Source organism: Panthera onca, chromosome C2 (assembly GCF_046562875.1).
Source record: "Panthera onca isolate mPanOnc1 chromosome C2, mPanOnc1 haplotype 2, whole genome shotgun sequence".
NCBI classification, from domain to species: domain Eukaryota; kingdom Metazoa; phylum Chordata; class Mammalia; order Carnivora; family Felidae; genus Panthera; species Panthera onca.
Window position 1 is genome coordinate 82,562,638 of NC_138347.1, and position 27,026 is coordinate 82,589,663.

Below are 27,026 nucleotides of genomic sequence, written 5' to 3' on the forward strand. Positions count from 1 at the left end.
ATACATCAAATTGATAATAGAATATAGTTGGTCCTGTTGGTGGCTCAGTTGATTAAGGTTGTCCATATTTTGTCACAAGCCTCCAAACTAGCTATTTCAAGGTTGATTTAACTTCTCGGTTTCATAACATTTTGATTGCTTTAAATTCATCTTGTACAGACTTGTACAACTGAATGGCAACCCATAATTTTGGCCTTTTTCAAGAGAAACAGTCTGAAGGAGAAACAGAACCTTATTATTAGTGGAAACTGTCAAGTAACCAAGCATTAGATTTCAGTAGCACTCTTTCATTTTCTGCTGGCTGCAGGGAAATGGTTTCCTTTAAAAAGAAGGCCTAGATTCTAGGTAGAAAAAAATCCCACCAGGGAAGAAGGCACTATGTGAAGAAGAGAATACTATATGCTAACACGTGTTTGACAAAACAAATAAAACCGAGGAACCCTTACCATTTGAGAGAGGTATCAGAAGGACTTAACAACCTTAAAAGGATTATGGGGCTATACCTGACCCATCCATTCTGCTTCCTTTAGTCACCAATATTCCTTATAATAAGATTTAAAATCTTATTTAGGTTCTTGAAAAACATGAACTAAAATCACAGAGAAATGTTAAATCATATTAAAATCATGTGAAAAGTGTTAATGCTACAGCAACTGTCAACCCTGCATAAGAGTACAGTGGGCCAAATAATTTGGAGGGGAAAAAAAATCTCCCTAGAAATTCTGGGGGAAAATTTTAACAAACATTCCTTACAATACACAGCTGAGTTCCGAAGAAAGTGAGGGCAATACTCAAGAGTCAAAAAGTGAAAAGGGAACTGAAAATCAAAGCCATAAGCCCGAAATTGTCACAGAGACTGCCTTACACATTTGTTGGTCTCATCAAAAGCTTGGGTTTTAATGCCAGAAAGCTTTCTCTCAAAATTTTCAAAGAAAGATTACCAAAATTAAAGATTATATATAAAAACAATAAAAGTGATACATGTTGAATTGATAGCCTTACGTCTATAAATTGTCATTTTTAGAACACTCCGACAGCATCAAAATATACAGTTTTCTTAAGTATATGGAACATTTACTAAGATAGATAATGTATTTTAGGCCATAAAACAAGTTTCAAATTTAAAAAGATTTAAGTCATACAAATTACGTTCTCTGACCACAATCAAATCAGAAATTAACAAAATAAAGACTGAAGAGATGACATCACTATAGATTCTCCAGATATAAAAAGGGTAATTAAAATGTCACGAGCAACTTTTACCCAATAAGTTTGACAACTCAGATGAAATGGCCAAATCTCTTTAAAGATAGAAAATACCAGAAACAGAAGAAATACATAACCTCCTAAAAATCTCCATTTGTAGTTAAAAACCGTCCTACAAAGAAAACTCTTTTTAAGTTTTTATTTAAATTCTAGTTAACATATAGTGTAATATTGGTTTCAGTAGAGTTGAGTGATTCATCACTTAAATGTAACACCCAATGTTCATCCCAACAAGTGCCCTCCTTAATACCCATCATCCATTTAGCCTATCTCCGGCTCACCTCCCCTCCAGCAACCTTCAGTTTGTTCTCTATAGTTAAGAGTCTCTTATGGTTTGCCTCCTTCTTTTCTTTTCCCTATGAAATGTTTTGTTTCTTAAATTGCACATATGAGTGAAATCATATGGTATTTATTTTTCTCTGACTTATGTCACTTACCATACAGTCTAGCTCTATCCACAGCGTTGTAAATGGCAAGATTTCATTCTTTTTGATGCCTGAGTAAGATTCTATTACACACACACAGACATACACACACCACTTCCTTTTTATCCATTCATTAGCTGATGGACATTTGGGCTCCGTCCATAGTTTGACTATTGTTGATAATGCTGCTATAAATATGGGGTGCGTGTGCCCCTTCAAAATATTTTTGTATCCTTTGGGTAATACATAAGAGTGAACATAAATGTCCTTATAAAAAAATGGTTATACATCATAACCACATGACTTTCTCCCAGGTATGCCAGGTTGGTTTCAAAAACCAATCAATATTATTCACCATATTAACAAATAAAAAGAAAAACTATATGATCATCTCTACAAAGAAAAACAATTTGACAAAAGCCAACAACATTTACATTTCTTAGGATATTAAAAATAGAAATTCCTCAACCTGATAATGAGCATCTTTGAAAAACTACAGCTATCATCATATTTATAAATCAAAGACTGATGCTTTCCCACTAACACCGGGAACAAGACAAAGATGTCAATTTTCAAAATTTCTATTCAACATTAATACTGGAGGTAATACTGGAGCCAGTGTAATAAGGCAAGAAAGAGAAATAAAAGACTGCCAGATTGGAAAATAATAAATAATCCTGTCTTTATTTGTGGACAACATGATTATCTCTGTAGAAAATCTGGTGGAATATACAAAAAAAATATTAGAATAAACAAGTTTAGCAAGGTTGCAAGATGGAAGATCAATGTACTAAAATCGCTTGCATTTCTATATACTAGAAACAAGCTGAAACAGAAGTAAAAAAAAAAAAATACCATTAGCGTCAAAAAAAAAAATATTATGCAACTACCAAAATGGAAAAAAAAGACATTCTTTGTGAACCAATATAAAAAGATTTCCAAGATATATTAAGTAGAAAACCAAACAAAATCACAAGGAAAAAATTTGTGTTAAAGAAGGAAAAAAATATGAATGTGTGGGTGGTTACAACTGTGTACATTTGCTTGTATTTACGTAAAGAAAATCTGGAAATCTACATAAAAGTTAGTAACAATGGTGAGAGGCAGGTGGAATCTGGGCAGATGGCATCAAGGTGGCAGACTTTTCATTGTATACGTTTTTATACTTTGCAATTTAAAAAAAAATTTTAAATATTTATTTTGAGCCAGAAAAGAAAGAGTGAGTAGGGGAGGGGCAGAGAGAGAGCCCCAAGCAGGCTCCGCACTGTCAGTGCAGAGCCTGATGTGGGGTTCGATCTCATGAACTGTGGGATCATGACCTGAGGTGAGGTCAAGAGTCAGACACTTAACTGACTGAGCCACCCAGGCACCCTATACTTTCTGATTTTTAAATTATACAAATATATAACTAGTACAAAAAACTGAATGACACAGGTAATACACCTATGTATAGTCGACCTCAACACTACAGAAATAACTGGCTAGAACATTTAGAGGACACACACAAATATGTATAAGTCATATTTATGTAAACTGTATTTATATAAAGCATCTACTATAGACCAGGGCCATTGCTAGGTGTTAATGATACAGATTTAACCAAACAGACATATATTATAGTCTGGTACAAAGATTTTTAAAAAGTAACAACGAAGGATGATGAAAGTTATGAGAAGGGAAATACAAAATGCCAGGGGAATGTTAGGAAGGAGGCCTAACTAACCTAAGTCTGCCTTCCTTGGAATGGGATGTTTAAGTGAATACCTGACAGACAGCAGTGACCAAGCCAACTACGGGGATGAACACGCCATCCAGTGAGAGGGAATAGTAACTTGCAGGAGTCCAGACATAGGAAACAGCAGAGAACCTTGGGGATTGGGAGAGACAGTACGACCAGAGCATGGAAAGAGAAGGCTGGCAGTAGATGCGAAGGGGCATGTGCAACATTCTGGACTCTATTCTAACATAATGGAAAACCACTGAAGGGGTTTTAAGCAGAGAAGATTAAAAATTTAAGAATTGGGGCAGTTTTACAAGTGGTATAGAGTCTCAGAATACATGTGTAGACTTTAATTACTTCTTTGCAAGTCTCTACTATATGCCTCTCGCCAACTTCCATTCCCTGCAGCACTTCTTAGTTCTCTTGGTCTAAACTCTCTCCAATTCCAAATTTCTGTTCATTCCCTTCTCTTTCTTCATCCAACGAACTTTGCAATGCCTTGAAAAGTGTACACATGGGAGACTCCCACTTCTAGGGAGGTGGACCAGACATATTTTTCCCTATCTCTCCTACTAATATACCTAAAATCCCTGGACAATATATACAACACAAACCTAAGACTGAAAGGTGGAAGAAGATGGCGGACCTACCAGGGATCTCAGGACCTGAGGAACAACACAGTGGTGAGCTTCCCGGTTCCTTTTTACCATGTATCCCAGACTTGGAAGTGAAGAAGACTGGCAAGGTGGAAATGCCCAGGCACACATATAGAAAAAGGCTCAACGAAAGCTACTCTCTCTAGCCAAAAAACCAGAAAAGAAAGAATCTAGCGGGAAAAAAAAAACACAAAAACCCCTTGTAACAGTATCTGCTCTATTCTGGTCAAACACCACAGAAAAAAACTGTGCCCCCACACCCACTGTGATGCGTAATTTTATGTATCAAGTTGGCTGGACCACAAGGTGCCTAAATATTTGGTCAAACATTATTCTGCTGTGTCTGATGTGTCATGTTTTTAAATGAGATTAACATATGAGTCAGATTCAGTAAAGCAGATTGCCCTCCCTAATGCAGAAGGAAACATCTGTTCTTCTTGGGTCTCAAGCCTGCCAGCTTTCAAGCTGGAACTATATCACTGGCTCTCCTGGTTCTGAGGCCTTCAGAGTTGGACTGGAACTACACATTAGCTCTCCCAGGGCTCCAACTTGCCAAATAAAGATACTGGGACTTCTCAGCCTCCCAAATCCAGTGAGCTAGCTCCTTATAATCTCTTTATTTATATATTTATAGTTATGTTTTATGGTTGAAGCAAAAATTGTAATACTGTGTGATGTGGTTCTATATACACATAAAGAGAGAAAGAGAGAGGGAAGGGGGAGACACGTCTATACCCCCTAATGGTTCTGTCTCTCTGGAAAACCTTGACTAATACACTCACCCATGCCAGCCAAAGCTGTGTGGAAAACCTAGATTTCTACTCTCCACAGCACATAACAAGGTATCCCAGTCCTCCCTCTGCTGAGCAGGGTGTTATCAGAGAAGTCTATGAAAGTCGGGACTTTCAGTTCTAAGAGTGCAGTAACAAACCCCTACTCCTCCCACATGGAGAGTGCTAGTGGAATTCATGTAATGAGGCCCAATGGAGTGGTGTCAGAGGAGACTTACAAAATAATTAGAATTTTTAGCAATGCCCAATCGAACAGTAGTGAAGCTACTCTCACCATGTGTCGATGGAGGCCACATGGGGAGCAGTACTGAGACATTCCTATCCCTAACTAGTCAGTGAAGTACCAGAGAAGGCCTAGTAAGGGGCAGGAACCCCCATCTCTGTCCAGCAGTGAGGATGAGCACCCTCTATCAGGTATTAATGGGGGTTGAGAGGGGAACCTATACTTTTGCCTCCACCTAACAGTAAGAAGGTAGGACCCCTTCCCTTATCAGAGCAGTACCAGAAGAAAGCAGCTAAAACAGAAAGTTTAAATAAGATTTGGAGTCTCACAGTAAGATCTGGACATCCACAATGTCTAGATTTCAAAAGGAAATCATAAATCATACCAAGAACCAAAAAGATCTCAAACTGAATTAAAAAGCAGTAATCAATAGATGCCAACACTAAAATGACAGAGATGTCAGAATGATCTAACAATGATTTTTAAAACAGCCATGATAAAGTTGTCTCAATAAGTAACTGAAATCTTGAAACAAATGAAAATATACAAAGTTTCATCACAGAAATAGAAAAAGATATAAAGAATAACCAAATGAAAATTTTAGAACTGAAAAATACAGTAACTGAATGTTTAAAAAACTCTAAGGACTCAACAACAGAATAGATGGTTCAGAGGGAAAAAAAAAAAAATGAATGAACAGGAAGAAAGGAACAAACAACAGAAATTTCCAATCTGAAGGAGAAAACAGGCTGAAAAAAAAAATGGGACACTCAGGGACTTGTGGGGCTAGAACAAAAGACCTAATGTATCATAAGAGTCTCAGGAGAAAAGATAGAAGGTAGAACTCAAAAAGTCCTCAAAGACATAATGGCCAAAAATACCCCAAATTTGGCAGAAGACATAAACACACAGATTTATGCAAATATTACAAATGTAAAGGAATCCACACCAAATACATTTTCAAACTTCTGAAAACTAAAGACCAAAAAAACCCCAGAAATCTTCAAAGTGGCAGGAAAGAAATGACATATTACCTATAGGGAAAAACAATTTGAATGACTGCATTTCTCATCAGAAACCATGGAGGCCAAGGCAAGTGGCAGAGCCGTATTTTTCAAGTGCTGAAAGTAAGTAACTGTCAACCTAGAGTACTAAATTCACTGGAATATCCTTGAAGAATGAAGGGGCAATCAAGACATTCTATGATGAAAAGACTCTACTGCCAGCAAAACTACCCCCAAAGAATGGATAATGAAAGTTTTCTAATCAGAAAGGAAACAAAAGAATAGACACCCTGGAACATTGAAAGAAGATGATAAGCAAAAATAAAGGGTAAAAGTTAATAGGCTTTCCTTGTCTTAAGTTTTCTTAGGTTTTATGGTTGAAGTAAAATTACAGTACTGTGTGATGTGGTTCTAAATGAAGATTAGGAAGGGAATACAACTCAGAAATAAAAAGCAGCAAACTACTGACAAATGCAACAACCTAGATGAATCATCAGGGAATTATGCTGAGTTTAAAAAAAAAAAAAAAAAAAAAAAAAAAGGCCGATCCCAAAAGCCTACATACTATATAACTCCATTTACATGACATTCCTGAAATGACAAAATCATAGAAATGGGAATAATTAATGGTTGGCAGGGCCTAAAGAGGGGATAAGGATGGGAGGAAAGAAGGTGTGGCTATAAAAGGGCAAAATGAGGGATCCTTGTGGTGATGGAAATGTTCTGTATCTTCACTGTATTGGTCAAAATCCTGGTTATACAGTTGTAATACAGTTTTACAAGATGTTCCCGCTGGAGAAAACTGAGTTGACGGTACTTGGGATCTCTTTGTATTTCTTACAATTGAATGTAAATCTACAATTATCCCAAAACAAACAAAACTAATTAAAAGAAAAAAGAAAGAGGATACACAGAGTTCTCATGCCTGCCCCTAGCTGTTCTCAACTCATTTAAATAGAGCTAAATCACTCAAGGCAATGCTTTCAATCTAGCTTCCTAAAGAAACCAGGTCCTTATCAATTTTGAACATTTGTAACTATAAACAAGATAAAATACTACTTAAAGCCAAATCTATTTCCATATATTAAACCTTCCTTTCCAGAATCTAATTATGGAGAGACAAGGCAGGTTGTCCAGTGTATTATCCCTGGTGGCAATCTCCTAGACACCTGAAAATAAGTTAGGTGGGACCAGTTAGATCTCTACCTCCCAACTGCAAGGACTAAGCACAGACTCAACTTTGCACAGGATCTGTAGGCAAAACTGGGCAGAGGACATTCCAGGACTAGTCTACAATCACCTTAAGCAGTTGCTGCCCAAGATGATCACCCCACTTAACCCATTTAGAAGGCTGCTCTCACAAGAGCCCTAAAAGAAAGGAGAACGGAAAAGGACAGGTCCCTCTCTTGAAGCAAAACCTTCAGACCATCCAGCCAGACCTGGTCTGGAGAGACACATGCCTCTCCACAGGATATTGAGAGATCAAGGGCCTACATGCAAACTTCTGATCCTTCTGCCATTAAGTACAGGCTGTGCTATGCGCTGCTTATGGCTATGTGCCTGAAGTCTTTCAGTGCAAACACAGTGAGCCAATACCTGCTTTAAGAATATTCCTCTTAGTCTCAAAAACTTGCAGAATGCCTCTAAAAAAAAAAAGTCTATATTTTTGGTCTCCAAAATTAAAATCAAAAAAAGAAAAAGCAATTATTTCTCTAATCTCTTCTTCAATGCACAGTCCTATCAACTGGCCTAGGTGAACTGCTTCTCTTGTTAGATATTTGTATATATTTAAAATTAAAGAAGGCAATATAGATATGTGAATAAAACACTGAACTGACAGAAAATCTAAATTTAAGCCTGTCAATTGTTTGAATGAGTGAATAGATCATTTTACTGCACTGTGACTATCTTACCATCTGCCAACTGAAGATATAATCTCTGGCTTTCCCTCTTTCATAAGGGTGATGTGAGAAGAAATGAGCAGACACATTCCTTTGCTTTTTGGAACAACAGCATTAATTCTCATAATTTATATTCTAGAAGTCAATCAGGCAATGAACACTGCATTATTTGAAAATGATTCAAAATTTTAACAAACCCTACAATGAATACATACATATTCATATATATGTATACATATATGTATATGTGTATATATACGTATATGTATGCACACACATACACACACACACCAAAGTACATAAACATTCCTATACACAGATCAATAGATCTTTCTCTGTGGGCTATCAAAACTAGGCAGCTGTATTCCTGTATTAGTACACAGACACCATGAGTAGCTATGTAGATATGGGTATTTCTCTGTATGTGTATGTGTATATTTGTACTTTTCCTTTTTTTTCCTCACAGGTATGACAAAAAAATAATCTAGGAAAGACCTGACTCCCCAGAACCAACATTCTAATCAAGCCTCAGGAATAAGGTGATGTACTAGACACCAATACTTATTATTCACTTCATCTCAGGGAAACATGAATTAGACAAAGAAGGCTCCTATTGCTTCATTCTGTATTCAGCTTTTAGAGTCTGTCCACTATTTGGCATGAACTCCTAATACAAAAACGTATGGCAACAGCTGCTATAACAATGGCCTTGAATGATCTGCAGCTCATGGAGGTGGAAATGAAGCAGAAAGGAGAGTGTGAGAACAATTAATGTAAGGCTTTACTTTTAAGAGCTTTTAAAATTGTATTATTTTTCAAATTATTTTAGCTTGATTTATATTATTAAAATTCTCCATGTTTATTTATACCTCTACCTATTACATAAACAAACAGGACTATAATAAGATAAAATATTCCAAAATACATGAAACTGCTTCCATAGTTAACTGACCAGCTTCTGAGTTTAGAACAGTTAGTAGAGAATTCTGATAGGAGAAAAGACAACAGGACAGTTTCAAGAAGTCATTAACTGTTGAATGCTATGGAGGACCAATAAGATGAAGAATAAAATGGTCCACAATCATTCAAATACGATTACCGTGATCATACTAAAATGAATTATGTATTTTTTTATACATTTCAATATCTTCCTAAAATTTATATATTACTTAGTCCTCTCTGCTTCAAAGTGAGCCAGTTAACAACATATTGGTCTGAGAGTATCAAAGAATGAAATGTGCATGAAACCTAAGCAGACTGTAGGCTCAAAGCGCCTTGTGCCAGACAGCCTGGGTGCCTACTTTGATTCTGTTTATTGGTTGTATGACATAAGGCAAGTTATTCAACCCTCTGTGTGTCTGTGTACACATGCAAACATTTGTAAAATGGAGATAAATAATAACTACTCCTCAAGTATATTATGAAGATTAAATAAGATACTTGCCAGGCACACAGCACATAATAATATTTGTCATGATTATGAACATCTGTGTGATTGTACTAAGTTCTATTCTCAGTTCAAACCTTCCAGAGTTAGATTTAAACATATGCCCAAGGGGCACCTGGCTGGCTCAACTGGTAGAGTATGGGACACTTGACCTCAGGGTCATGAGTTCAAGTCCCATGATGGGCATGGAGACTACTTAAAAACAAACCAAAAAAACTACATATGCCCAAGACAAGCACTATATACAATACAAACACATATTTAAAAAAAAAAAATCTGTCAAGAAATATTTCTCAAATTGAAGGGCACTAAACCAGATGCTGGGAAAACAGTGGTGGCTCTAATTCCTTTTAATCCAACTAGTTACTATACAAATATAGTTAAAGGTTCAAATCTTTTCTCAGATAAATAAAAGCCACAGCCTATCAAAAAGTTACTATGCGATCCAAAAATTACTTTCTATAGTTAAGAAAGGACAAAATATTGATTGATCTTTGGAGAAAAGCAAAAATATTGAATGGTATTATATATCCTGACTCTAAGGAAAAGGTGAGGCTCTTCATCAAAGGTAAAAATTAAAATTGAGGCAGCAAGCATGAGTGCCACCTGCTGGTAAAATATAAATTCTCAGTATTTTGACTGAAATAGAAACCAGTTGTACTAGAAATTTCAACTCACTAGATTAGAGGTCATCTGTTTCCAACAATCATTTCTTCACACTGATACAGAATATCAGCTCTTCCTGCCTGGCAAAGAAAGTCTTTAGTCAGCTGGTCTTCCTCCATTTCAATAAATTCAACAGTAGGAGGCACATAAATCCAAGAGCATTTTTACATTATCCCTGGGTAATTTTAGACTGAAATACACATCCCGATTTCCACCCACTTATACTAGCCCTCCTTTTGCTGCAATACAGTAAACCCCTATTTCACAGCCCGTCATCAACTGAAGGCAGACATGTTTCCACTGACTTACTCCTCAGATTAAACAACCCCACTATATTTTTTTCAGTCATTTTTAAATCTCCCACCATCCTGGTTGTGGATGTAGCTTAATCTGTCAGTAGTCCATAAATACCTCAGAGCTTTTATTTCCAACCAATAGCCCAATGGAACTATTCCTTACCTTTATCTTGGGCCTTAACACACTATTAACTCATGCTGTTTGTGGTCAACTGAAATCTTATCCAGCTAGATCTTCCCAAACCAGTATTCATGTACTTAAATTATCTGGATCTAATGCAGTCTTGATGTTCATCCTTGTTGAATTTTATCTCATGACAATTTGGTTCCATTTTGTCAAGATCATTTTGAACTCAGACTCCTGGTGCCACCCACCTATATTTGACAAGTCACTCACTAAATCGTCACCCCAAATCAATTATAAAAAATTGCACAAGGGGGCGCCTGGGTGGCTCAGTCGGTTAAGCGTCCGACTTCGGTTCAGTTCATGATCTCACAGTCCGTGAGTTCGAGCCCCACGTCAGGCTCTATGCTGACAGCTCAGAGCCTGGAGCCTGTTTCAGATTCTGTGTCTCCCTCTCTCTCTGCCCCTCCCCTGTTCACGCTCTGTCTCTCTCTATCTCAAAAATAAATAAACGTTAAAAAAAAAATTTAAAAAAAATTGCACAGGAAAGAGCCCTAACATGTAATTAATACCAAGCCACCAAAGAATACTCTTTGGGTAGGGATGTTTATCTAGCTACAAATCTACTTACTATTTACTTATCTATTTACTACTCATCAATCTATTTCAGCCATTAGGATAATGGAAAATTCAGACAAACGCTTTAATGAAACCAAGACATTATGTAATAGGCATTCCATGGATATGCTGTCCTCAAATTCCTTTCAAAACGGCAATTTATGAGTTTAACGTGGTCAATTTCAAGCAAGCTCACAGAAAACATTCATACACCACACTGGAACTATCGGTGTATAATTTCTTAAGTCCACTCTTCCTTTAAAAAAAACTCTAAGAGCCAACTTATTTAATTATTTCATGATTAACTAATTAAGATCAAACACTTAAAATGGCAGATTCATAGCCAACCATACATGGATTTCACTCATCCTAATGGACTGAAGATCATCTTTTTCAGAAGAAAATTGTCCTCCTGAGTGAAATAAATTGTGTCTCCTCTGCTGAGGCATCCATGCTTAATTGAATATGCTTTATTTAAAAAAAACCGATCCAAAGTTACTTAAAAATTATGAATAGTGACACAGACTGTTCAAACAATATCCTGGGTTATAATTCTACTGAGTTTTGAGTTTTAAACAATCATTATGCAACTAACTATATATCACATATGCTGGGCTTCAGCTTTTTAATATATTTTTAACTAGATTTTTCCACTTTAAAGACCATTCTCTTTGCTTATGAAAATGGGAGCAAAATAAGAAGTGCTCTTCTTCAGTACAGTATAGCAATCCAGATGTGGACCCTGAAGCCCAACTTCCTGAATTCTAATCCCAGTTCTATCATTTATGAACTGTGTAACCTGTAACCTCTCTGTGCCTCAGTCTCATCTATACATATGAATAATAACAGGACTCATCTTACACAGTTATGAAAGAATTAAATGAGTTAATATATGTAAAGCATTATTAACAGTGCCTGCCACACAGTAAGCATTAAATGGCTTAGATGTCTGCTGTCATTCTCATCCTTGATCATCTGTTAACATCACCCCTTTCTCACCGATCTTTTCCTTGCACTTGTTCTGAAAATAACCATACAGAACACTAGTTAGGTAAGAGCTGGGCTTTGAAGTCAAAGGCCTGGATTGGAGTACCGACCCCAACACTTACCAGCAATGTTACCTTGGAAAATCACCTAATTTCTCCCAACCTAACTTTCCTCATCTATGCATTGGGATTAAAAACAGTATCTATCTCCATGGGGTTGTTGTGAGAATTAAATAAAAATTAAATACAAAAAACTTTACACAGTGCTTGGCATGTAGAATATACTCAGTGAATCTTGGTCACAATCCCTTATTTTGTAACCCTTAGCATGTTAGTAGGCACAATCCAGGTACTATTTTCCTTTCTGACAGTCTTACAGGTTCATGCTGCTTTTTACATAGATCTTTGATTATCTGCCTCTCTCCATCTTTTGTAGCTGTTCTGTGCTTTGTAGACAGACACTTCTCTCAACACTCGTCCCCATTTCCATTCTCTTTGAATTTTTGTGGTTATTATGTCAAAATTTAAGAATTTCCTGTTCTTTGTGAATCCATTTGTATTTTGAGGCCTATAACCATGAGACTGTGCCCATAGTTTTCTTCTGAAACATGTACTTTCTCACAGGATTCAAGCTGAGCTTATTTTGCAACATTATTACAATCTTTAAAATAAAGTGGTATTTTTTTCCCTTAGGAGTCTATCTACTCTATTCCCCCAATTACTGGTAAAAAGTAAATCCAGAATAATGGTTCACCATTGTTTCCTTCAGCTTCTATGAGACTAAATCATTAATAAATCAAAAATTTGTAGGAGATATTCTTTTAGCAGAATGAAACTTCCAACATATATCTAGAAGTTGAACAACACATTACTATTACAGTTTGTTTCTCTGTAAATTTTATAAACTGCATTAGAAGCAATCATCTATAGGGGCGCCTGGGTGGCTCAGTGGTTTAAGCGTCCGCCTCTTGATTTCAGCTCAGGTCATGATCTCATGGTTTGTGAGATCAACCCTCGTGTTGGGCTCTGTGCAGAAAGCACAGAGCCTGCTTGGGATTCTCTCTCTCTGCCCCTCCCTCACTCATGCTCTTGAAATTAAAAAAAAAAAAAAAAAAAAAAAAAAAAAAAAAAAAAAGAAACAATCATCTATAGTCCCTGTCATGCCAAGATTCTTTCATATTGCTCCACCAGAACATCACTTTTTTTCCTTTCTTTTATAGCTCTCTGCCATATCCTTCCCCAGCACTGTGGTTTCTGTATCACACATACACACACCCCTCATTAGGCCCTCCCAGTGTTCCCTATGGTTTTTTCTTTTTTTTTCAACAAGGTGTACCTTTCAATAGCCAGAGTTCTTTCATAAGTACCATCTCATCACTTCAAGGTAATAGACATCCCCTTGTTAAAATACTGTATTCTATTTACGCTGCAATGGTATACAAAATTTATATACAAGATATTGCTGCCAAACAGTATTGTCCCCATGTGCTTTCTTTCTGCCGTACGCCTTCCTCTTAAGTTACCTTTTTCCGTAATTTTATAGGGGCTCATTTCTCTATTTTATTGATAAATGTAATGAGCTTGCAGTCAAATAGTAATAAGAGTTACCCTGCCAGAAGCCCACTACTATGACATTAAAGAGTACAGCTCAGGAAACCAAATCCTTCTCTCATACCTTCCATCTCTAGCCTTGTCTTCCAAAGTTACTAGCATCAAGTAAATAGATATGTAAATAGATAAGCTGTGCCTGCTCTTTAGAACTTCAAAACCCTTAGATGTCTTTTAAATGTTTCCATTAATGTAAACAAGAAAAATAACCTTGACTGGAGTGCAAACTTTAAGACAGCGAGGACCATGTCTATTTACACACTGTATGTCCAGTGCCTAATACGTGTAAGACCACGAGGTGCACACTTTGGCCCATGGGCCAAGTCCCGCCCACAGCCTGTTTCTGAATGGCTCATAGCTAAGAATGGTTTTTACATTTTTTAAGCGTTGTTTAAAAGAAAGAAGAAAGAAAGAAAACAAAGAGGAACATATGACACAGACCATATGCTCCCCACAAAGCCTAAATTTGCCCATCATGGCCCTTCTTAGAAAATGTTTACTGACTCCTGTATTAGACCCTCCAATAATTGTTACAAGTGAAGGCAGGGAAGGGAGAGGCGAGGGAACTCTAAAAAATGGAGAAGGACAAACAGAAATTTGCAATAAATATAACTGGTGATCACTACAAACAGTAAAACTCACATAACAAAAATTGTACATGTCTTTAAACCGTTCCTTGACTTCCATTTTCAATGAGTTCCGGCAGAAACTAAAGATCTTTCACCTGCAGTTTTAGAGATCTTTTTGTGTTTTTTTTTTGTTTTTTTTTTGGTTTGTTTTTTTTTTTAGGTAACCAAGCTGTTGTTGAATCACAGGTGCTCCTAGGAGAACTAAATTTAAACCTTGGTGGTACACCTCTTCTCCAACTAGCCTAGTTAACATAAATGTTAGTCATCAGCCAGGTGTCAGCCACTGGGAGGTGTCAGTTCATAGGTATATACCTATAGGTATATATGAGGTATATACCCTCATGTACACATCCTTGCCATCCATAAGGCACTAGACCTAAGCATCAACACTCCACATTTTACCATCTATCCCCATGTTACCTATTACTTCAAAATTTCATTAGAATGCTCCAAAAGCCCTGCAATAAAGTTTTGAATGCTGCAAATGTTTAACCAAAACATGAAAGCCCTATTCTCAAGTAATATAAAAGAGCAGTATTAGACCTATTCATAGCAATGTCTATTAGAAGCACATGCAAAGGTGTACCTGAAAATGCTGCTCCATCACTTGGATTTTTCCCTGGTCTGGACACTTTTTCAGAGCTCGATCTGCATAGTGGAATAGGATTTCTACCATCTGTAAGGAAAACAGCCTTGTATAGAAAATCAAAATATATCTCTAAAATTTTTCAATACTTAATATATGTAGGTCCTCCTAAATAATACAGAATTGAGTTTTATTAAAGATATAACTTTGTAAAAAAATTTTTTTAATGTTTTTATTTATTTTTGAAATAGATAGAGACAGAGCACGAGCAGGGGAGGGGCAGAGAGAGAGGGAGACACAGAATCTGAAGCAGGCTCCAGGCTCTGAGCTGTCAGCACAGAGCCTGACGCAGGGCTCGAACTCACGGACTGTGAGATCATGACCTGAGCTGAAGTCGGACACCCAACCGACTGAACCACCCAGGCACCCCAAAGATATAACTTAAAATTTAAAAAAAAATATATATATATATAAAATATATATGTATAAATGTATATTTACATGTTTTATACATATATATATAATTTTAAAAATTCAGTGGCAGTTTTTAAGAGTCTCTTATGCTTTGGCTCTCTCCCACTCTAACCTCTTTTTTTTTTTTTTTTCCCTTCCCCTCCCCCATGGGTTTCTGTTAAGTTTCTCAGAATCCACATAAGAGTGAACACATATGGTATCTGTCTTTCTCTGTATGGCTTATTTCACTTAGCATCACACTCTCCAGTTCCATCCATGTTGCTACAAAGGGCCATATTTTATTCTTTCTCATTGCCACGTAGTACTCCATTGTGTATATAAACCACAATTTCTTTATCCGTTCATCAGTTGATGGACATTTAGTCTCTTTCCATAATTTAGTTATTGTTGAGAGTGCTGCTATAAACATTGGGGTACAAGTGCCCCTATGCATCAGTACTCCCGTATCCCTTGGGTAAATTCCTAGCAGTGCTATTGCTGGGTCATAGGGTAGGTCTATTTTTAATTTTTTGAGGAACCTCCACACTGTTTTCCAGAGTGGCTGCACCAATTTGCATTCATTTGACAATAAATTTCATATATTGAAAAAAAAAAAAAATTCAGTGGCTTTATTTCCCAATATTTTTAACCTCAGACTAATTTCTTGCAGCCTCAGGGCTAGTACTGATTTGCTAATCTCCAGGTTCTAGACTCAGTAGTACCTCTGTTGCTCAGGAAATGAAAAATCAAAGTTAAGGTCTTCAGAAAGCTCTGCTGTAGGTCTTTGCCTCGAGAACACAGACAGAACATAAATTCCTAAAGTATTTTAGCTAACACTGAGACAATTAATCATTCATGAGTCTGAAGAGTGACCAATTTCTATTCATGTTTTCTATATGCTTACACTTATTTTGGAATGTAATTTTTACCAATGCACTTGCACAATAAAAACAGAGAAGAATGACTATAATAAATGAATTTAAATTCAACCAGGTCTAGATTAGGAAAACAAAGTCAATATTAAATATTGGCATTAATCATATTAATGCTAATTAATAATAATAAAATCAGCCATCTCTGTTACCTCAGGCAACACAAACACTTGCATGTGTAGTATTTCTCATAATTACTTATCTGTTCATAAAAACTAACAATTGTCAACTTTCTATGGGCTATATATAATCACACTCATAAATAATCCAGATCCCTGAGTTTTTCCGTCCTCCTTTCTGCTGTCCTTTGGCTCTTTTTTTTTTGTTTTGTTTTACAATTTTATCATCGTCATAAGGGAGTGAGCAAGGGAAAAAAAGAAAGGTGATAAGAAGAAAGTTTAAAAGAATTCAAGATGACACCAGGGAATTATACACTTGTTTTTTTACACACTCTCTCCTTGACTGTAGCCATTTACCTAATCATGCCCCAAAATTATTAGCTGATACCAAAGGCAAATCTGTACTGTACCCTAGTAAAGCCCCTATTAAAATACTCACCCGATCTGCAACAACAGCCTTTCGCTTACTGGCATCCCCTGATAATCCTGCAGAGAAGCAAAATTCAGCATAAAAACAAAATCCATAATGTGCTAACAAAAGGCATAATTATAACAATCCTTAGATATCAAAGTATTGGCTAATATGCCATAGTAAGAGCATCTCACATCTATTGGATCAGATAACCTATCAACGTACTTTCTTTTTATTCCAACTATAAATTCTCCTTATGAAATTAAAGAACTTTAAAATCAACATTTAAAATTCTATGTCCTGTATTTGTCATTAACCTTTTTCACTGGAAGTCTGTAAGGTTTGATGACATCTTGTTTAGAAAATATTTGAACGCTATGCTAAAAAATGTCCTATGAGTGATCAGTATTCATTTTCTCTACTCCAGAAAAACAATGTCTACTACACTGGTATTCTGTCAACTTACCCACTACTGCTTTTGCTTTTCCTTCATGGAAAGACCATGCAAGAGCCAAGGCTTCTGTAAGACAATCTTGTTTCAGAAGATGATCCACTCTCTAAAATGAGTAAATGAGAGAAGCTAAACCCCTTTGTCTGACCAACTACTAGGTAGAATTCCTATTCTACTTAATACCTTTTCAGACGTTATTGCTTAACAGCTAAAATTATTCCAATAATCATGTGACTATCTTATTTCTATGAAAACAATTTCTTAAAGCACTACATAGTACAGTGATTGTATGGGCTAATACAGGTAGCTACAAGGCCTAAATATGAAAAGAGGAAATAGCTGGAATGTCACTGTAACAGAAAAGGTTAGTTGTTTACCACAACATCCATTCACACCCTCCTCCCTTGTTTTTAAAATTTTTTTAATGTTTTTATTTATTTTGGAAGGAGAAAGAGAGATAGAGCATGAGTGGGAAGGGGCGGGGGTGGGAGGAGAGACAGAATCAGAAGTGAGCTCCAGGTTCTGAGCTGTCAGCACAGAGCCTGGAGTGGGGCTCGAACTCAGGAGTCGTGAGATCATGACCTGAGCCGAAGTCAGACAGACACTCAACGGACTGAGTCACCGAGGTGCCTCCATTCCCTCCTCCTTAGTAACAAATCCCAAGTTTACCTGAGACAGCAATATACCAGCAAAAGGACACTTCTAAGACTCCCTTGTAGCCACTTGGGGCCATGTGACTAAGTTCTAGCCAATGATAAATAAGTGGAAAAGTTTGGCCTTTCTTGGGGATAACCTTAAAAGGCAGGCGCCAGCCCTTCTCTTCCCCTTCCTCCTTCCTGGAATGTGGACTTAACAGCTGGAGCTCCAGCAGCCACAATGGAACATTAAATGACTTTGAGACTAGAATCCACACACAAGAATGGTGGAATAGGACAGTATACTAAAGACCACTGAGCTGCCACACTAGCCACAGACTACCTACTACCTCCAGATTGTTTTTACATTAGACAGAAATCTTATTGAAGCCACTGTTATTTTAAATTTCCTGACTTTTGTAGCTAAATCTAATCCTAATTTATAGTCAGTATTAGCAAATCAAGTACCTAATAGTTATAAAGATTTGATGTATACTTCTGAAATTAAAAAGCACAAATCCAAATAATCTTTTCCTGCAAAGTCAAAACACAATGTTAAGATGCTAATCAATTCAACAGCTCTAGCATATAAAATTACTTTGAACTCACCTCTCTCCAGCTTCTCAGCATCATCACATAAACAGACTAGAAAATAAAGAAACAATAATTAAAATGATCATCTTTAACAGCTTAGTTTGGGAGACACATTTGTCCCAGTCCTGCATCTCATTTTACATCTCTTTAGGTAAAAATATTTCATAGTACAATTAGAAGTATTTACTAAAGGGTTTTCAAGGGCCCACATTAAAGAGTAAATCAAACAAATATTTAAAGTTAAGTCTGCAGTCCAAGGAATTAATTCCACTGGCAAGAAACAAAGAATGCCCCAAATCCCTGTAATATTTTGAATTTTAATAATGAATATTTCTCTAAGTTAAAAAAAAAAAGCAAGGAACAAATTGATATACAAGCAAGCTCCTATTCCGGTGATTCTATTTTAAGTCAAATACCTCAATGCATTTTAATATATCCTAAGCTGATCTAAGCTAAAGGATATGACAAATATACATGATAAGCTATCTTCCTCATCTTGAAAACCATAAATGTAAAGATTATGAAAGTATATCCTTGAATCAAGAAAATAAGCATCCTAGAACCTAAATGAAAGTAAAAATGTCTGAAAGACAAAATAAATTAGCTAAAAATCACAACTATATACCCCTGACAGGGGCACCTGGCTGGCTCAGTCATTAGAGCATGCAACTGTTGATCTCAGGATTGTGAGTACAAGCCCCACACTGGGCACAGTGGTTACTTAAAAACTAAATCCCCTAAAAAAAAATAAAATACACACACACACACACACACACACACACACACACACCCTAAAAGTGTTAGATTCCTGATGATCAATATGCACTCTGTAATGCACTGCTCTCTGTACCAGCAACCCCCTTCAGCCGCAACTATCCTGGCACAAACAGATGTCAAGTCAGAGTGGAAGAGCTTACTTTTGTCCCCAAGTAAAAGATCTGACCACCGTAACTACTGATGGACTGATAACAAGCCTTCTCTCCAACCAAAGCCTATAAAAAAAAAAGTAAAAATAACATGTATTAGAGAATTGACATTTTAAAGAATGTCAATTACACAGACATTTTAGATCAACAGTTTTATCCTACAAATTAGTGAGGGAAAAATGTCAGTCAAGCGCCAGTCAGTGAAGTGGCAGAAAAGACAAAGTGCAAAAAGTTAATTCTCTGCCTACCCACGGCCTTTTTATTTTTCAGAATAATACAAAAATGGGAAGAATAAGCCAACTTTCTAAATCTAAAGGGAAAATGCTGCAACCTGCCCATTACTGGAAGACAGGTATTCACTGCTTCTGACAAAGAATAGGGCTGTTTGAAAATGGCACCTCTATGTTCTTTGAAATAAACATCAATATAAAACACAAGAAGAAACTGGAAGACAAAGCAGAATAATATATGGAAGTCAGCATAGCCCAGCAAAAGAGAAATGAAACCTACCATGTGATAAATTTGGATTGCCAATTTTGGCTCGGTCACTTAAGGTATGACCCTAAACATGTTTCAAACTTCTGATATTCATCTTTCATCTTTGAAAAACCATGCAGTTTCCATGAAACTTAAATATATTAACATTTATAAATGTCCCAAAATATGCAAATGGCCAATAACTGATAACTAGGATAACTTTTAAACTTAAGCTATGAAATTTAAAAACATGTCCAAAAGTAGACAGAATACTCTCCATCCATTAATCAGCTTCATTAATTACCAGTATCATCACCAATCTTGTCTCACGTATATTCCCACTGACTCCCCTATACACAGTGTAATTTTGAGATGAATCTCAGACTTTGAGTATTTCATTTATAAAAATTCAGTATATGCATAAATTAGTCCTTTTTAACATAACCACAACTTCATTAGCATATTTTTAAAAATTTAACAATCATTCCTTAGTATGAAATATCCAGTGTTTAGATTTCAAATGGTCTCATAAATGTCAAATGTTGTTGAGATTTTTGTTGTTTTGTTTTTGCTTTTTCTACATTTCATTTGACTAAATCTAAGATCCAGTGAAAGGCCACATGTTGGAGCTGGCTGATAGGTGCCTTAATTTTCTTTTAATTTATAGGTTTGACTCCATCTCTCTCAAACCTTTATTTTCCTTGAAGTTAACTGTTGAAGAAACTGGAACGCTTAATTCCATAGTTTCCCACTATCTGGATTTTGCTAACTGCATCCACATGGAATCTTTTAACATGTTCCTCTGTCTTCCATATTTTCTCTAGAAGATGCTTGATCAGAATCAGCATCTTTGATTTTGGGGGGTTTTTTTGGCAATACTACTTTAAGTATGATGTTAGCTTTAAGATTTTGTAGATGCCCTTGATTATCAGGTTGAAAAAGTTCCCTTCTATTCCCAGTTTGCCGTGAATTTTCTCAGGAATGGCTATCGAACTTTGTCAAATACTTACTTCTGAGATGATATTATGGTTTTTCTTTTACAATCAACTAGTACGGTAAATTATATTGATTTTGAATGTTAAGCACCCTTGCATGCCTTGGATAAACACCATTTGCTCATTTTAGTACTCTTATTATACATTGCTTATTTCCATTTGCTAATATTTTGAGTATTTTTGCTTCTATGCTTATGAGGATATTAATCTGTAGTGTTCTCTATTGTAGTATCTTTGTCTGATTTTATCATCAATCTAATCTCATAAAAAGAGTTACATGCTCCCTTTTCCTCCATTTTTTAAAGATTTTTGTGTACAGTTTTTTTTTTTTTCCTTAAATATGATAGACTTCACCAGTGAAGCTGTCTGGGCCTGGGGCTTCTCTGTAGAGAACCAATCATTTCTTTAACTGATGTACAGTGACTTAGACTTTCTATTGCTTTTGAGTCAGCTTTGGTAATCTGTGCATTCCAAAGAATTTTTCCATTTCACCAAAAGTTGTTGAATTCATTGGCATAAAATTATGCACATTATCTTTTTAATATCTATACTCTCTACAGTGATAACACCTCTTCCATTCCTGATACTGGTAACTGTGTCTTCCCTTTTCCTTAATTAGTCTCACTAGAGGCTTATCAATTTTATTTCTCTTTTAAAGAACCAGCTTTTGATTCCTTTGATTTTCTCTAAGGTCTGTTGATTTTCTATTTAATTGATTGGTGTTCACCTTTTTATTTCTTTCTTCAATCTAAGTTATATTTCTCTATTTCCTTAATTAAGGTAGAAGCTTAGGGCATTAATTTGAGATTTTTCTTCTTTCCTAATATACGTATTTAATGCTATAAGTTACTCTTAAAAACTGATTTAACTGTAGGCCCCAGATTTTGATATGTCGTAATTTCATTTTCATGCAGTTTAAAACATATTCCAATTTCCTCTGAGATTTCTTCTTTGACTCATGGGTTATTTATAAAAGTGTGGTTTAAATTCCAAATATTTGGGTTCTTCCCAGACTTACTCTGATGATTCCTTCAACAATTTATGAAAGTTTGTTTTATGGCTTATCATATAACCTATATTGGTGCATACTCCACGTGCTCTTGAAAAAAGTTTGTAACTTGCTTTTGTTTGGTGGAATATTCTGTAAATGTCACTTAGGTCAATTGGTCAATCAATAGTGTCTAAGTCTTCCACACCTTTAATGATTTTCTGTCTACTAATTCTATTAATGACCGAAAGGAGTTTTGTGTAATTGTGGTTTGTAAGTTTCTCCTTTCCATTCTGTCAGTGTTTGTTTCATATGTATTGGAGGTCTGACATTGGGTGCTTAAATCTTTAAGATGGTTTATCTTCTTGTAACCCCTTTTTACCAATTTGAAATTTCTCTTTATCTCAGACAATATTTCCTACTCTGAAATCTAGTGATTATGATTAGAGTTTGCAGGGTATGTCTTTTTCTATCATCTTTTAATTTATCTAGGTCTTCGTACTTAATGCGTTTTGTCCACAGCACAGATTTGGTTCTTAAATTTCTTTATCCAGTCTGACAATCTACCTTTTAATTGAAATCTTTAGACTATTTCCACTTGCTGTAATTGATATGGTTGGCTTTAGATTGATGATCATATTAACTGTTTTTTCTACTTGTATTGTCTGCTCCTATTTTTTAGGCTTCACTGAATTTAATATTTTTTAACATTCCATTTTGTCACTACTATTAACTTATTTAGTTACACATCTTTTTTTCAGCGATTCCTCTAGTGTTTACAACATGTAACTTTAACTCATCTCTATCTACATTTAAGTAATATCATACTATTTGATGGATAATGTAAATCCTTATAATGATATACTTCTATGCCCCACTCCCTGCTATGCACTATTTTCATCATACACACTACTTCCACATTATCATAAACATTACATTATTTTTGTTTTAAACAGTCAATAGCTCTTGTTAAATAACAGTGCTGAGATATAATTTATATACCACATAATTCACTCATTAAATGTAAAATTCAATAATTTTAATACATTTACAGTTGCCCAACCATCACTAAAATCCAGTTTTAGAACATTTCCATCAATCCACAAAGACCCCTTGTATTCATTTCCAGTCAATCCTTATTCCCACTCCCACTCTCAAGTAACCACTACTCTACATCTATCTCCGTCAACTTGGCTTTTCTGGACATCTCACAGAATCAATCTTTCCATATGGCTTCTTTCACTTAACATAGTTTTTGAAAAGGTTCATCCATCCATGTTGTAGCACGTGTCAGTAATTCATCCTTTTTATTGTGGGACAGTATTCTATTACATGGCTATGTCACTTTTTATTCATCCACTTACCAAGTGGTGGACATTGGACTGTTTCCATTTTTTGGCTATTATGAATAATGCTGCCATGAACATTTGCGAACAAGTGTTTCTGTGGACATATTTTCACTTCTCCTAGGTATATACCTAGGAGAATTGCTCAAATGAATCCTTATGAATATGTTTAACATTTTGAGGAACTGCCACAATGTCTTCCACAGCAGCTGTACCATTTCCCACCAGCAGCATATAACAGTCCCATTTTTTCCTTATCTTCACCAATACTTATGACTGTCGATGTTTTTAGTTACAGCCGGCCTAGTGGGTATGAAGTGAGTATCTCATTGCGTTTTGATATGCATTTCCTTAATGATTAACAACGCGGAACATGTTGGCTATGCTTATTGACCATCCATATATCTTTGGAGATTGCTCAAATTGTTTCTGATGAGGAATCTGCTTTCATACTTACTGTTGCTCTTCTGCATTTAATGTGCCTTTCTTCTCTAGCTGCTTTAATATTTTTCTCTTTAACTACTTATTTTGAACAATCTATATACGGTTTTATTTTACTTGTGCTTGGGTTTGCTGAGCTTCTTTTTTTTAATTTTATTTTTTTAATTTACATCTAAGTTAGTTAGCATATAGTGCAACAATGATTTCAGGAGTAGATTCCTTAATGCCCCTTACCCATTTAGCCCAACCCCCACTCCCACAACCCCTCCAGCAACCCTCTGTTTGTTCTCCATATTTGAGAGTCTCTTATGTTTTGGTCCCCCTCCCAGTTTTTATATTTTTGCTTCCCTTCCTTATGGTTCATCTGTTTTCGTATCTTAAAATCCTCATATGAGTGAAGTCATATATTTGTCTTTCTCTGACTAATTTCGCTTAGCATAATATCCCCCAGTTCCATCCACGTAGTTGCAAATGGCAAGATTTCATTCTTTTTGATTGCTGAGTAATACTCCATTGTATATATATACCACATCTTCTTTATCCATTCATCCATCGATGTACATTTGGGCTCTTTCCATACTTTGGCTATTGTTGACAGTGTTGCTATAAACATGGGGGGGGGTGCATGTGTCCCTTCGAAACAGCACACCTGTATCCCGTGGATAAATGCCTAGTAGTGCAATTGCTGGGTCGTAGGGTTGTTCTAGTTTCAATTTTTTGAGGAACCTCCACAGTGCTTTCCAGAATGGCTGCACCAGTTTGCATTCCCACCAACAATGCAAAAGAGATCCTTTCTCCACATCCTCACCAACATCTGTCATTGCCTGAGTTGTTAATGTTAGCCATTCTGACAGGTGTAAGGTGGTATCTCATTGTGGTTTTGATTTGTATTTCCCTGATGATGAGTGATGTTGAGCATTTTTTCATGTGTCAGTTGGCCATCTGTATGTCTATTGATGTCTTTTGCCCATTTCTTCACTGGATTATTTGTTTTTTGGGTGTTGAGTTTGATAAGTTCTTTATAGATTTTGGATACTAACCCTTTATCTGATATGCTGTTTGCAAATATCTTCTCCCATTCCGTCGGTTGCCTTTTAGTTTTGCTGATTGTTTCCTTCACTGTGCAGAAGCTTTTTATTTTGATGAGGTCCCAATAGTTCATTTTTGCTTTTGTTTCCCTTGCCTCCGGAGAGGTGTTGAGTCAGAAGTTGCTGCAGCCAAGGTCAAAGAGGTTTTTGCCTGCTTTCTCCTCTAGGATTTTGATGGCTTCCTGTCTTACATTGAGGTCTTTCATCCATTTTGAGTTTATTTTTGTATGTGGTGTAAGAAAGTGGCCCAGGTTCATTCTTCTGCATGTCGCTATCCAGTTTTCCCAGCACCACTTGCTGAAGAGACACTGTCTTTATTCTATTGGATATTCTTTCCTGCTTTGTCAAAGATTAGTTGACCATACGTTTGTGGGTCCATTTCTGGGTTCTCTATTCTGTTCCATTGATCTGAGTGTCTGTTCTTGTGCCAGTACCATACTGTCTTGATGATTACAGCTTTGTAATACAGCTTGAAGTCCAGGGTTCGCTGAGCTTCTTGAAAATTTGTGTTTATAGTTTTGGAAAGTTTTTGATCATTCCTTCTTCCATTTTCTTCCTCTTTTTTTTTTTTTAAACATTTTTATTTATTTTTGAGAGACAGAGAGAGACAGAGTACAAGTGGGGGAGGAACAGAGACAGAAGGAGACACAGAATCTGAAGCAGGCTCCAGGCTCTGAGCTGTCAGCACAGAGCCCAACATGGGGCTCAAACCCACAAACCACAAGATCATGACCTGAGCTGAAATATGATGCTTAACCGACTGAGCTAATCAGGTGCCCCTCTTCTCCTTTTCTTCAGAGATTCCAACTGCTCATATGTTAGCCTACTCAATGTGTCTCACAGGTCACAAATATTTTTTTTAATTATTTTTTCTGTGTTTCATTTTGGATAAATTCTATTGCTCTATCTTCATGTTCACTAATGTTCCTATAAGGTCTATTCTCTAACATTAATCTCATCCAGGGCATTTTTCATTTCAAGCACTGTAATTTTTTTTTTTTTTTCAACGTTTATTTATTTATTTTTGGGACAGAGACAGAGCATGAATGGGGGAGGGGCAGAGAGAGAGGGAGACACAGAATCGGAAACAGGCTCCAGGCTCTGAGCCATCAGCCCAGAGCCTGACGCGGGGCTCGAACTCACGGACCGCGAGATCGTGACCTGGCTGAAGTCGGACGCCCAACCGACTGCGCCACCCAGGCGCCCCTCAAGCACTGTAATTTTTATCTCTAGAAGTTAGATTTGTACTTTTCTAAATATCCTTCATGTCACTACTTAACTTTTTGGATATATGGGCTATAGTTATAATAACTGTTATGTCCTTGTCTGCTAATTCTAACATCTGTTTCCGGTCTAAGTCAGTTTTGATTGATTTGTCTCCTCACTCTAAATTGTGTTTCTCTTCTTCTTTACATGCCTAGTAATCTCTGACTGAATGGCAGACACTGTGAATTTTATCTTGTTGGGTTCTGGACATTTCTGTTTTCCTATTGATATTCCTGTGCTTTTGGGGGGCACCTGGGTGTCTCAGTTGGTTGAGTGTCCTACTCTTGATTTTGGCTCAGATCACGATCTTTTGGCTTGTGAGATGGAGCCCAGTGTCAGTCTCTGCGCCAACCGAGCAGAGCCTACTTGGGATTCTCTCTGCCCCCTCCATGCTCACACTCACTCTCCCTCTCAAAATAAATAAATAAAACATTACAAAAAAAATATTCTTGTGCTTTGTTTTGTGAGGTAGTTAAGTTACGTGGAAACAGTTTGATTCTTTCTGGTCTTGCTTTTAAGATCTGTAGTAGGGACCAGAGCAGTGTTTATTCTAGTCCTAATTATTACCCACTACCGAACCAAGATATAACCTGAGTATTCTACCCAATGCCCTATAAATCATGAAGCTTTCCATTCTGGCTGGTATAAACAAGCCAGTGCGAGCACTGGATACAGTTCCTTCCAAACCTATCACATAGTTCTTGGAGTTCCCTCATATGTGTCTGTTGATCAACTGTCTGCTGAACACCCAAAGGGAACCACAGGTATGGTGCTGTCTGTCCTCTCCAGTACACTGTCCTACACTGTCCTGTAAACTCAACCCACCTTAGTCTTCCACAGTCTCAGTTTATAGAGTCCTTCGGACTCCAAGTGGGTCCCTCACCCCTGAGCTACAGCCTAGAAACTCTCTCTAGGCTAGAAGCTAGGATAACAACAGGGCTCATGCCATTTGTTTCC

The 27,026-nt window shown here is 36.5% G+C and overlaps 1 protein-coding gene across 4 annotated transcripts in view; it reads right to left on the minus strand.

The window, feature by feature from the left end:
- The window catches only part of VPS8 (VPS8 subunit of CORVET complex), a 250,782-nt gene that overhangs the window by 172,559 nt on the left and 51,197 nt on the right, over positions 1 to 27,026 (minus strand). For all 4 annotated transcript variants that reach the window (XR_013557963.2, XR_013557964.2, XM_060639415.3 and 1 more), the window contains exons 16-20: positions 19,460 to 19,534; positions 18,558 to 18,593; positions 17,329 to 17,419; positions 16,890 to 16,936; positions 14,947 to 15,036 (exon numbers count right to left, since the gene is read on the minus strand). Coding sequence is in view for 2 of the 4 variants with exons in the window: in XM_060639415.3 (XP_060495398.1) it covers positions 14,947 to 15,036; positions 16,890 to 16,936; positions 17,329 to 17,419; positions 18,558 to 18,593; positions 19,460 to 19,534 (339 nt within the window). In the remaining 2 variants the exon portion in view is untranslated. The remainder of the gene's footprint in view (positions 1 to 14,946; positions 15,037 to 16,889; positions 16,937 to 17,328; positions 17,420 to 18,557; positions 18,594 to 19,459; positions 19,535 to 27,026) is intronic.